Source organism: Peromyscus eremicus, chromosome 8a (genome assembly GCF_949786415.1).
Source record: "Peromyscus eremicus chromosome 8a, PerEre_H2_v1, whole genome shotgun sequence".
In the NCBI taxonomy this organism is placed as follows: Eukaryota; Metazoa; Chordata; class Mammalia; order Rodentia; family Cricetidae; genus Peromyscus; species Peromyscus eremicus.
Window position 1 is genome coordinate 6,643,316 of NC_081423.1, and position 12,090 is coordinate 6,655,405.

At 47.3% G+C, this 12,090-nt stretch overlaps 1 protein-coding gene across 4 annotated transcripts in view; it reads right to left on the reverse strand.

The window, feature by feature from the left end:
* The window catches only part of Abat (4-aminobutyrate aminotransferase), a 104,105-nt gene that overhangs the window by 24,602 nt on the left and 67,413 nt on the right, over nucleotides 1–12,090 (reverse strand). For all 4 annotated transcript variants that reach the window (XM_059270043.1, XM_059270040.1, XM_059270042.1 and 1 more), the window contains one exon: nucleotides 6,354–6,403. In XM_059270043.1, the coding sequence (XP_059126026.1) occupies nucleotides 6,354–6,403 (50 nt within the window). The remainder of the gene's footprint in view (nucleotides 1–6,353; nucleotides 6,404–12,090) is intronic.

The window sequence follows — 12,090 nt, forward strand, 5'->3', positions numbered from 1 at the left end:
AGCTCAGAAATTCAAGGCTGTCCTCAGCTACATGGGAGGTTGTGGCCAGTCTAGATTCCAGGAGATTCTGTCAGAAACTAAAACAAACCAGAACAGACATGTGGAGGCTGCACTGGGATGTGGGGACTTCTTGGACACTTCCTTCTCGTGGACATGATCAGATAATGATCTCAGTGCAAATTGGAACAGTGCCCTTGCTGCATTGGGGGAGACTCCTGGTAGCTTTAGGGTATGGCTAGGTCAGTAGAAAGTGGGGCAGATCCATACCTTTGTTGCTTTTCCTGCTTTGTGAGCCCTCCTTGGTGGGACTAGGAGATGCAGAGGGGGCGGGAAGGATGAGAAGTATGAATCATGAACTCTCCTCATGACCACTGCTGAGAACCACAGAGGTCAGGCAATTTGCCCCAAGACACACAGACAGGACTCCAGAGAGGGCTTGCTGGCTTCTAATGACATTCGGGGCCAGGTACTCTAGGCACCTCACTTCAGAAATGCTAACGCTGGGCACACATTTGCTTGACACAACTGGAGACCTTGGTGTGTTGGCAGGGGCCTTAAATAGCATTTCCTCCTGGCTCTGGTCTGCTCATAGGGCCTGGGAGAAATCAGGAACATGATGAGACCAGGGTGGGAGCCAAGTGTTGCCACGGGCTGCAGGGAAAAGGCCCCTGGAGAGAGACAGGCGGGCTGGCAGCTTGATTGCCTATCTGGGCCCAGAAAAGATGTGGGGGTGGTGTTCTTGCTCGACAAAGCGTGACATTAAGAACAGAAGATATCTGGGACATGTGACTGCAGAATCAAATGAGGACAGGTTTCCAGAAGGCTTGCCACCAGCTTGGCCGTCTCGAAGCACAGCAAGGGAGAACTGGTTAGGGCTGTGAAGCCTTGGGCAAGTCACCTAACCTCTCTGAACTTCAGGGTCTTCATCTGCCAATGCGGGCACCTCTTGCCAGATGTTGATAGAGAGCCTCGAGGAGAGAAGGCATAGAGAGAGTACAGAAGAACGGGGGAACGGCCTAGGAGTCACAGCCTGGTGCGTGTCTTACTTGGTCAGCTTGGCATCCATCCCAGGTGCACAGAAGCCCAACTGTAGCTGTTACTCACGGCAGTGTGACCATGCACGGACTGGTCCGATACACAGTGCACAGTGTGGGGGAAATGTATTGAGATGGTCCTAGAGACGTTAGAATTGGAACCCAGATGGAATCAAGGGACGGTATCCATTTCTGAAGTGACATGAAATCACCAGTTTCATAGTGGTGCTACTGTGGCCTGAGAGGGTTGATAGGAAGCCAGATGTGGGTGGGGGTGATGAGAAAGTGGTAAAGCTTTGTTGGGTAAGCATGAGGACCAGAACCCGAGCACATGCTTGGCAGTCTTGGCGGCACACCTGTAATTCCAGCCTTGAATGGCTTAGGTGGAAGACAAGCAAGCTGGGGAGGTGAGGGTGAGGACCAGTGCTTGCCTGGGTAAGATGTGACAGGTATGTGGGGCAGGCAGGGAAGTGTCCTGTAAGAACAGGGAGATGTCATTGCGAAAATCAGAATCCTTGGGTCTTGACGTCACGTGTTGTTGGGAAGACTGCCTCCGCAGGCAGCTGACACGGCAAAGATGTGTGACATGTTTGTTGACACATTCTTTCAGCACCAGCTGCCAAGGCATCTGGGATCTGCATAAGTTTTGAAACAAAGCAGCTTTGATCGTAAACACATCCTCCGAGCCTCTGGCTCCATTGGCCACCTTCTCAGGAGTCCCCGTGCACCCGCTCAATTAATTGGAGGCTGGACTGTCCTCTAGGACCTCCAAGGCAGGGCATGGCAACTGATCATGGCTCTTTCAGAAGACCTCCAATTCTGAGGTTAAAAAGGACTTTTCAGAACAGGGTCTTTTGTCCCCCAGGCTAGCCTTGAATTTGTTACATAGTTAAGGATGGCCTGGAACTTCTGATATCATTTGCATCTACCTCCTGAGGGCTGGAATTAGAGTCATGCACAATCACACCCAGTTTGTACAGTGCCTGGGATGAAACCCAGGGCTTTGTGCAGGCTAGGCAAGCACTCTACCAAGAGTTACACCCCCAGCACAGGTAAGAGTGGGGTTCCGTTCTTGACTAGGACTGGGCTTTTTTTTGTCCCTGCTTTCCTTTAGGGATCAAGTTTCTTGGCATGAGTGGACAAGGATGTCCTCCCGAGTTACACAGAAATTCACATACACTACAGGATATGAAGTGATGGAGACCCCGCCCCCACCCCAATGCTGGTGGGGAGGGAAATCAGGTGAGTAAGTGTGCAAACTGGCAGGATCTGCAGAAACAGAACATGAACACCCACCGTGGCCACAATTCTGCTGCTAGCTCCATATCCATTAGAAACACACAAGTGGATTCCACAAATGCCATGGGCACCATTGTCTACAGCAGTTCTCTTCCTGAGAGTCCCAACGTGGAACTATCTTCAGGAGGGTAGGTAAGCTGGTTGCGGTATATTCACACAGGGCAATGGAAATGCCATAAAATTATTGAATGGACAGTCACCTGCCCACACGAGGGTGAGGATGAATGTCCACATGATTTTTTGAAAAAAATAATCAAACATGATAAAGAGTATATGAGGAATGATTCCGTTTGTGGGGCAGCAAAGAGGAGAGACACAGGTGTCTGTTAGGAGAGAGGGGCAGGATCTATCTAATGTGGATGGTGGAAATCATAGCTGGGTGACTTGTTCTGATCCCTGTTACTATTCATCCATTCTCAGTGAGAGGTGAAGCATATCATATCCTGTTATATAGCGTAGGCTCATTGTGGCGCATGTTCAGCACATTGGCATTGAAGGAGCAGCCACAGGATGCTAGATACCCCGCTCCTCCTGCCACCCCCAGGACCATGCCTGCATCACCGGGACGTTGTGATGAAGACTCCTAACGGGCCCAGCTAGGGAGACAGTTCTGGGTCTCCCTTTGGCCCAGGGTGATCACATGTGCGGAAAGCGGAAGATGGTATGACTCTACAGCAGGTGGTGATGTAAGTTACAGGGAGACCAGGAAATCTGCCCATAGGCTGAATGAGCCTCCAGCTGGGAGCCTGGGGGGCCTGCCCCAGGAGCAGAGTCCACAGCTAAGCTCAACAGACCCCAGCCCGAAGCAGAGGCCATACATACAGAGGCTCTGAGTTTGTCATTTTGAGACAGGGTCTCCTGTAGCCTAGGCTGACTTCAAACTTGCTGTCTAGCTGAGGATGAACTTGAACTCCTGATACTCTCCTGCCTCAGCTTTCAGAGTGCTTGGATTATAGGCACGTGCCACTATGCGTAGCTTTCAGGTATTGTTTTAAATTAAAATTGTGGCTGACTGTTAATGTAATAATTGAACATGAATATATATAACAGTACCAACACTGTATGGGTGGAACAAAGAGGAAAGTAAAATTTCTCTTGTTATTACTCAATGTTTTAGACAGGCTCTCACGTAACCCATTCTGGTCTCTAATTCCTGCAGCTGAGGGTGCCCCTGAACTTGTGGTCCTCCTGCATCTCTCCAGTGAGGAAATCATTGATGCTCACCGCCATGCCTGGTTCAGTAAGTGGTGTGGCTAGAACTCAGGCCTTCCTCCGTGCTGGCCACTCTGACAACTGACGCACCCCAAGAAAGTGACATCTAAAGAAGTTCCTCACGGGAACGCACGCGTCCACAACAAGAGGCCCCCACAACATGGAGTGGCCTGGATCTAAACACCATCAGTGCCAAGCTGAGAAAACCTACTGAAGGCTGAACTGTTTTGGTTTGTTTTTGTTGTTGTTAGCTATACTTATCTGGGAAGAGGGAATCTCAGTTGAGGCCTTCCCTCTGACAGATTGGCCTGTGAGTGTGTCTGTAGGACATTTTCTTAATTAATGATTGGTGTGAGAGGGGGTGGTGCCACCCCTGGGCTGGTGGTCCTGCGTTATAAAAGAGAACAGGTTGAGCAAGCCCCGGGGAGCAGGCTGGTCAGCAGCAGCCTTCACTGCCTCCGAGTCAGCTCCTGCCGAGTCAGCTCCTGCCGCCAGGTTCCTGCCGCCAGGTTCCTGCCACCAGGTTCCTGCCCTGACTTCTGATGTTAAGCCAATGAGCCCTTTTCCTCCCAAGTTGTTTTGGTCGGTGTTTTCTCACAGCAACAGAAACCGAACCAGGACAAAGGTGGTGTGAACTCTCCTTGCTCTGGTCTACCTGCCCCCTGCTGTCTCTGCTCAGGCCATTCTGTCTTTTATTCCCCAAGCAAGTCTCTCCTTCACCTCACAGCCTCTGCTCCCGCAGATCCCTGAGAAGTCTTTCCTGACCTCTGAGTACTCCATCACAGATGAACTCAGTTCCCTCGATTCACCTCCAGCACCTCCACTGGCCCATGTGACCTTGGGCAGCATGATGATTAATACTGACTGTCAACTTGACAGGATCTAGAAGCACCTCTGAGAATGTCAGCGAGGGACTTTCTAGATTGCATTGTGGTGGGAGGACCTGCCCTAAGTGTGGTGCCATCACATGGCCGGAGTGCTGGACTAAATCAAGTGAGCTGAGTGCCAGCTTTCCTCTCTCCAGGCCTCCTGACGTCAGGTGCACTGTGACCAGCTGCCTCGTCCCTGCCACCGTGTCCTCCCCACCACGATGGTGTGCCCTCAAATTATGAGCCCAAATAAGCATTTCCCCCTTAAGTTGCTTAGTCATAGCTAATGAGAAAGCTAGTACAGGCAGATATATAATCCTTTTGTTTTTCAGTTTCTTCATCTATTAAACACTCCCGAAACACAGAATGTTACTGTCATAAAGCATAGACCATATGGATGGTTATAGGTGGGTTACAGGGGGGTATGCTCAACATACAATATATACACATGCATTAAGGTTTGATAGAAGTACATTTAAGATCCAGGTGTGGTGGTGCACACCTTTAATCCCAGCACTCTGCTGGCAAAGGCAGGCAGATCTGTGAGTTCGAAGCCAGCCTGGTCTATAGAGCGAGTTCCAGGACAGCCAGGGCTGTTACACGGAGAATCCCTGTTTTGAAAAACCAGCCGGGCGGTGGTGGCGCACGCCTTTAATCCCAGCACTCGGGAGGCAGAGCCAGGCGGATTTCTGTGAGTTCGAGGCCAGCCTGGTCTCCAAAGCGAGTTCCAGGAAAGGCGCAAAGCTACACAGAGAAACCCTGTCTTGAAAAACCAAAAAAAAAAAAAGAAAAACCAAAAACCAAAAACAACCAAACCAAACCAAAACAAAAGTACATTTAAAAAGAGGAGCAGCCTAAAATTCCTGTTCCCAGGGATCCAATGCCCTCTTTTGGCCTCTGAGAGTACTGTATACACACAATTCCCATACACACACACACACACACACACACACACACACACACTCAAATAAAAATAAAAAGATCTTAAAAAGCAGAACACAATACTTGGCACATGCTACATGTTCATATATGTTAAGCATTATCATTGTCTTATGCCTACACAGCACTGTGTCCTTTATTTTGTAGCCTAATTGTGGTTACAGTTCTCAACTGATACATGGGGTAAGAGACTATCTCCATGGCAGTGGGGATGCTGAGTTTTTCTCCTGTCCAAGTTACATTCTGTCACTGTGATAAGGACCATATCTAAAACAGCTCTGGGGAGGAAGAGGTTTATTTGTCTTACAGGTTACAATCCATCACCGAGGGAAGCCAGGACAGGAGCTCCAGGCAGGAACCTGGAGGCAGGAACTGAAGCAGAGTCCATGAAGGAGTGCTGCTCACTAGCATGTTGCCCACAGCTTGCTCAGCTTTTTTTAAAAAATAAAATTTATGTTATTTTATGTGCATGCCTGAGTGTATATGTGTGCACCACATGCATACAGGAGCCTGGAGGCCAGAAGAGGTATTGGGTCCCCTGGAACTGGAGTTACAGACAGTTGTGAACCAACGTAGGGTTGCTAGGAACCCAAAGCGGCTCCTCTGCAAGAGCAACAAGTGCTCTTAAGTATTAAGCCATCTCTCTAGCCCCTCAGCTTGCTTCTTATACAACCCAGAAACACTGCCCAGGGGTGGCACTGCCCACAGTGAGCTGGACCCTCCCCCATCTATCACTAATCAAGGAAATGCCCCACAGATATGCCCACAGAACAATGGGATGGAGGCATTTCCTCTACCAAGTGTCCCCTCTTCCCAGGTGTCTCTAGTTTACATCAAGTTGAGGGGACCTAGGCAGCACCTCACTGAGGCATCTGAGTGCCTGGCACAGGGCACAGGCTCAGCAAGCGTCTTGAGTGCTGTGAAGGAACCACGTCTAAAGACGCCTAGTGAGTCTGGTCATGAGCCGTCTGTCCCTAGTCTGCACATCAGGGAGACATACCGCATTCTGAGGCTGCTGGATGAGTTTCGCCAGAGCTGGATGGTTGTAACCTGGGGAGAGGAGGGTGCAGTAAGGTTAGAGAGTGCCACCGCATCTGTGACTTTCCCCGCCCCAGTTCTTTCCCTGTTCCCACATTTTCATCTCTAAAACACTCTGACCCCTGACTTGAAATCTCTGTCAGTGCAGCCTGGAGAGCTCCAAGTTCCCTGAGGACACGGGGATGTTTGTTTAGGTTTGAGACCTGCTGGACCAGTGAAACACGAGGAGGTAAAGGCAAGGTCAATGCCAGTATTGACAGGCCAATGTGATGGACTGCATGTGGTCCTGCCTCATTCCCAGTGTCCACGGGCTGGGGTGGAGCCCAGTAAATGTTTCTTCAAGGACCAAGGGACACCACCTGCAATGTGACCACCATGTCACATGGCACATCCTGCCTTCATATACACATGCATGTTCCCAGCGTCCCACTGCTTTTACTTTCCAGAGGGGCTGGTGTTACACAATTTGAAAAGCATCTTACGGCCATCAACAGCACATCAGGTAAATGAACTGTGATTTAAGCGCACAATGAACTCCCTGCTGTGCCACCATGCAGCCGGAGATAAGGATGAGAGGGCTTCATTTGTGCTTCTGGAGTCAGTGGTGTGATCTGCTGCCAAGTGAAAAGGGGGCAGATAGAAAGTAGGTGTGGGGCTGGAGAGATGGCTCAGCGGTTAAGAGCACAGGTTGTTCTTCCAGAGGTCCTGAGTTCAATTCCCAGCACCCACATGGCAGCTAACAACTGTCTGTAAGTCCAAGATCTGACACCCTCACACAGACATACATGCAGGGAAAACACCAATGTATATAAAAGAATAATTAATAAACTGAAAAAAAGGAAGGTGTGCGCATGTATGCACTGAATAGCTTGTTAGAAGAAACCAATTATAATGGCTCTTTCAGGATTATCTCAATAGATGCAAAAAAAATTGGCAAAATGCAGTGTTGCTTTGTGATAAAAACACTCAACAAGCAAGGTGCTGAGGTTGGAGGTGGGGGCCCATGCCTGTAATCTAGTAGTTCAAGGTCATCCTTGGCTGCATAGTAAATTTGAGGTGAGCCTAGGATACATGAGATCTGTCTTCAAACAAACGAACAAACAATAAAAAGAAGGGCTGGTGAGATGACTCGGCAGGTAAAGTGCATGAAAGAAGGGCTGGTGAGATGACTCGGCAGGTAAAGTGCATGAAAGAAGGGCTGGTGAGATGACGCGGCAGGTAAAGTGCATGCCCCCCAAAGCCGATGACAAGAGTTAAGTCCCTAGAATCTACAGAAATGTGACTTCAGAGCTGTCCTGTGACCTCCACACAGATACTATGGTATACATCTGCATGTGTGCACATACACACAATAATAATAATAGAAAACAAACAAAAGTATCCCCAAAGCAAAACCCAAAAACAAAAGTAACTGCTGCAAGCCGCAGGAATATTGTAGGAATTTGGCTGTATATGCTAAAGCGACACCTAGAAGAATCAAGGAATTCTTCCAGAGGAAAAAGCCAAATCTCAAGGAGTATTTGGTGTTATTTGGCTTCTAATATATCAGCTATCTTCTGCTTTGAATTTCATGTGCACTTTCATAGTTTTTCCCAGTTGATTCTTTATCCTAAGAACTACTAAACAGTGTGGATTGATCACTCTTTGGACATATACATTTAAGGTATTTGGAGAACAGCCTCAGGAAAGGCTTCCTTTCTCCAGGCAAACAGAAATAACATTCCAGACTACCACCTGCTTGTCTCCTGAGTTAAGGTAAATTCCATAAGGAGACACTGCCTAGATTCCTCGGACCTTAGGTACATAGCTTTGTTCCTTGTGCAAAATCAAGCTCAGACCCTTCTTTCTTATACAGCCTTAGTGGTATTTATACTAACATTATAGACTCCTAACATTTACATATACAATAACACATATATATGTGTTTAATTTATATTTAATATACATTTAAATTTAGTAACATTTAATACACAATAACATATATTCCTCCTATAGGAATGTAGTTTGACACATAAATTTCCTTTTTCTGATATCTTAACTGGTTTTAGCTCTTAGTTGATCTCCTTCCTTAACCACTCCCCTTTTGGGTTGTAAAAGAAAGCCTGAGGGTTAATGCCTGAGGAAAACTCTTGCCTGCCTTTATGACCCTGTAAGAATTCAAGCCTGGTGACCCCACCTTAGCCAGAGCATTGCTATTGCGGGGTATATAACTGTAAACCTCAGAGACTTGGGGGACCAGATTGGAGAACTGGAAGGACAAGATGGGAGATGAGGAAGAGCCTGATGGGGAAGAACTAGGCGGGCAAGAACAAGATATGAAAGACCAAGATGGGGCAGAACTAAGATGAAGAAATCAAGACAGAACTTAGAGGGAACAGCAGAAAGATGTGGAGGGAATCGGGCAAGACAGGAGCTAAGCGTGGGAGCAGAAAAGAAGCTGTGCAGAGAAATAACTGACTCAGAGAATAAAGTGTACGGACTGAAGAGTTTCGCGTACATAGATTTGTTAGTGAACCCCTCAGATTTATCCGCTGCCAGTGGCATCTCTTCTGGAACTCTGAGTGAAGGCTATCGAGGGGCTGGACCCCAATAGCTTTTGATAAGTAACCAAAAAGCTAAGAATTAAAAGGCACTTCAATTTAATAAAGGATGTTTGTGCAAAACCTTCCTGGGCTAGGGATGTAGTTGAAGTTGGCAGAGTGCTTGCCTAGCAGGCAGGAAGCCCTGGGTTCCACCCCCAGCATCATGTAAACTAGGCTTGGTGGCGCACAACTGCAATCCCAACAGTCCAGAGTAGAGGCAGAAGGGTTAGAAGTTCAAGGCCATCTTCAACTACACAGAGAGTTTCAGTCTAGCTACATGAGACCCTGTTTCAGAACAGAAAGGTGAGGGAGGGAGGGAGGGGGTGGGACAGGGAAGAAATGGGGGAGGGAAGGAAAGAGGGAATGGGGGAGGGAGGGAATGAGACAGGGAGGGAGATGAAAACCTCACTGCTAATGTCCTCATCAACAGTGAAAAGACCCTATGTTTCTGCAAAGTCAAGAGCAAGACAAAGACATCCACTGTCACTACTGTTGCTCACTGCAGCAGTAGATTCCAGTCAGTGTGACCAGATAAGAAAAGGAAATACAGTCAGGCGGTGGTGGCACACACCTTTAGTCCCAGTACTCAGGAGGCAGAGGCAGGCAGATATCTGTGAGGTCCAGGCCAGCCTGGTCTATAGAGAGTTCCAGGACAGCCAGGGCTATACAGAGAAACCCTGTTTCAAAAAACAAAAACAAAATAAAACAACAACAAAGATCAAATTGTATTTTTATCCACTTGTAATGAATGACCCCAAAATGAATCTAAGAAAAATGTATTGAATGGCATCATTATTAATGCTTCTTCCCCAACAAGCAGCTCCTGAAAACTAGATGCCCATTGTGCTGTTGAACCAGAGAAAACATGTAAATATAGCCCGATCTGACTCAGTAACCTTAGAAAATGTTCATAGAAACTTCAGGTTTTACCTATACATTTCTGAAACACATACATATAACACACACACACACACACACACACACACACACACACACACACACACACACACCAGCTAGATGGATCAGCAGGAGAAGGTATTTGCCACAAGCCTAGTGACCTGAGTTCAATCCCTGGGACCCATACGGTGAAAGAAGAGAACTGACTTCACTGTTGTCCTTTGATCTCTTCATGAACACCATGATGTGTGATGTGCCCGGCAAGTGTGGTAGTAAGAGGTTGAGGCAGGAGAACTGTGATTTTTGAGGCTAGCCTAGACTACATAGTGAGTTCTAGGTCAACTTGAGGTACATAGCAAGACTCTGTAACAAACAAAATAAAACTAATGATATATCATAATTCATTCTGATTCCCATTTCCTGAGCATCAACTATGTGCCTGGCTCTGAGCCAATGCTTGACCCTGATAATCCTTCCTTATTCTGCCAGAAGCCCTATGGGGTCAGGCATGGCCAGGCTGTTGGTGCAGATGAAAAACAGGAGACGCAGCTGGGTGTGGTAGTGTATGCATGTAATCTCAGCTCTTGGGAGGTGGAGGCAGGAGAATTAGGAATTAAAGGCCAGTTTGGCCTACATAGTGAATTTGGGGCCAGCTGGGGCTACATAGGATCCTCCCCACTCTCCTCCCTCCCCCCGAAAATAGTATGATGCTGAAAAATTAGGGAACATTCTCATGTCCCCTATGTCAAGGCAGGCCTTGGACCCTGCAATTCTGCTTAGAATCACCCTATCTTTTATGGCAGTTTACATTTATTGAGTATATACAGTGTGCAGGGAGCTTTTATTCAGTACTGCTAGTTCTATGGTCAATGTTTCTATTGACTGTCAACTTGACAGTACTTAGAATCATCTGGGAACCAGCCTTTATGTGTGCCTTGCAGGATTTAATTGATTAGGTATATTGAGGTAGGAAGGCTCACTCTGAAAATGGGTGGCACCATATTGAGTTCCAGGCTAGCCAGGGCTATACAATGAGACCTTGTCTCTAAGATAAAAGATAGATAGATAGATAGATAGATAGATAGATAGATAGATAGATAGACAGATGATAGATATGATGAAGGACAGATGATAGATAGGATATATATATAGATGATAGGTAGATAGATAAGATGATAGATAGATGATAAATGATAGGTAGGTAGGAAGGTAGGTAGATAGACAGACAGACAGACAGACTGAGTGAGCTGAGTGCCAGCATCCATCACCTTATGCTTCCCGACTATGCCTGGTGTGACCAGCCATTTCACTGTCCTGCCACCACGCTTCCCCTGACTTGATGGACTGCACCTTTAAACTGAGCCAGAATAAACCCTCCTCTCTTAAGTTGCTTTGGTCAGGGTATTTTATGAGAGCACCAGAAAAGTAATGAACACACCTGGCAATAATCCCAGCAGGAAGGCCAAAGGAAGACGTGTGCACTAATGTCTGGAGATGGACCGTGAGACGCCTCTGCCCACTCCGTCCCCACTGAGGACTCATTCAGCTCAATGCATTCAATTAATTCAATGAATGAATTAATAGCACAGTAAACCAGTGATGTGGGCAAGAACTCAAAAGCTTATAAGACATATGAGGAAAGAGCCCTAGGGGGAGCTTAGAGCAGAAGTGGATTTTTACCACACATAATTGCAATGTTTCTTCCACTCATCTGCAGAGATCCTGGTCTTTGGAAGGTGATTAGGTCATGTGGATGGAGCCCTCGTGAAGGGAGTTAGTGCCTTTATAAAAATCCAAGGTTTTTTTTTTGCCTCCCATCTTGTGAGGACCCTGTGGGAAGGCAGCATCTTGTCCCAGAAAGACGTTGAATCTGTGATGCCTGGATCTTGGACTTTGAAAACTGGGAGAAAGCATTGTTGTCTATAAGCTACCTAGTCTCCAGTATTTTGTCTTAGTACCTTCACATCTGCTTTTTGATTGAAATACATTTACTTTGAAAGGAGACTTTGTATCACTGAGGCTAGAGGCTGGATGAAGTGAAAACAATCTTCATGTGTCTGCCCGAGGTTCTGGACCTGGGCCCATTCTCCTCACCAAAAGACTGTTTAGACAAGTATTAAACATCCAGCACCACCAGGCAAGACTCTGGCTTCACTGTGCTGGCTGTGGAGAACAGATGGGGGTGGGGAAGGGCGCTGGAGCAGAAAGACCAAAGAGGGA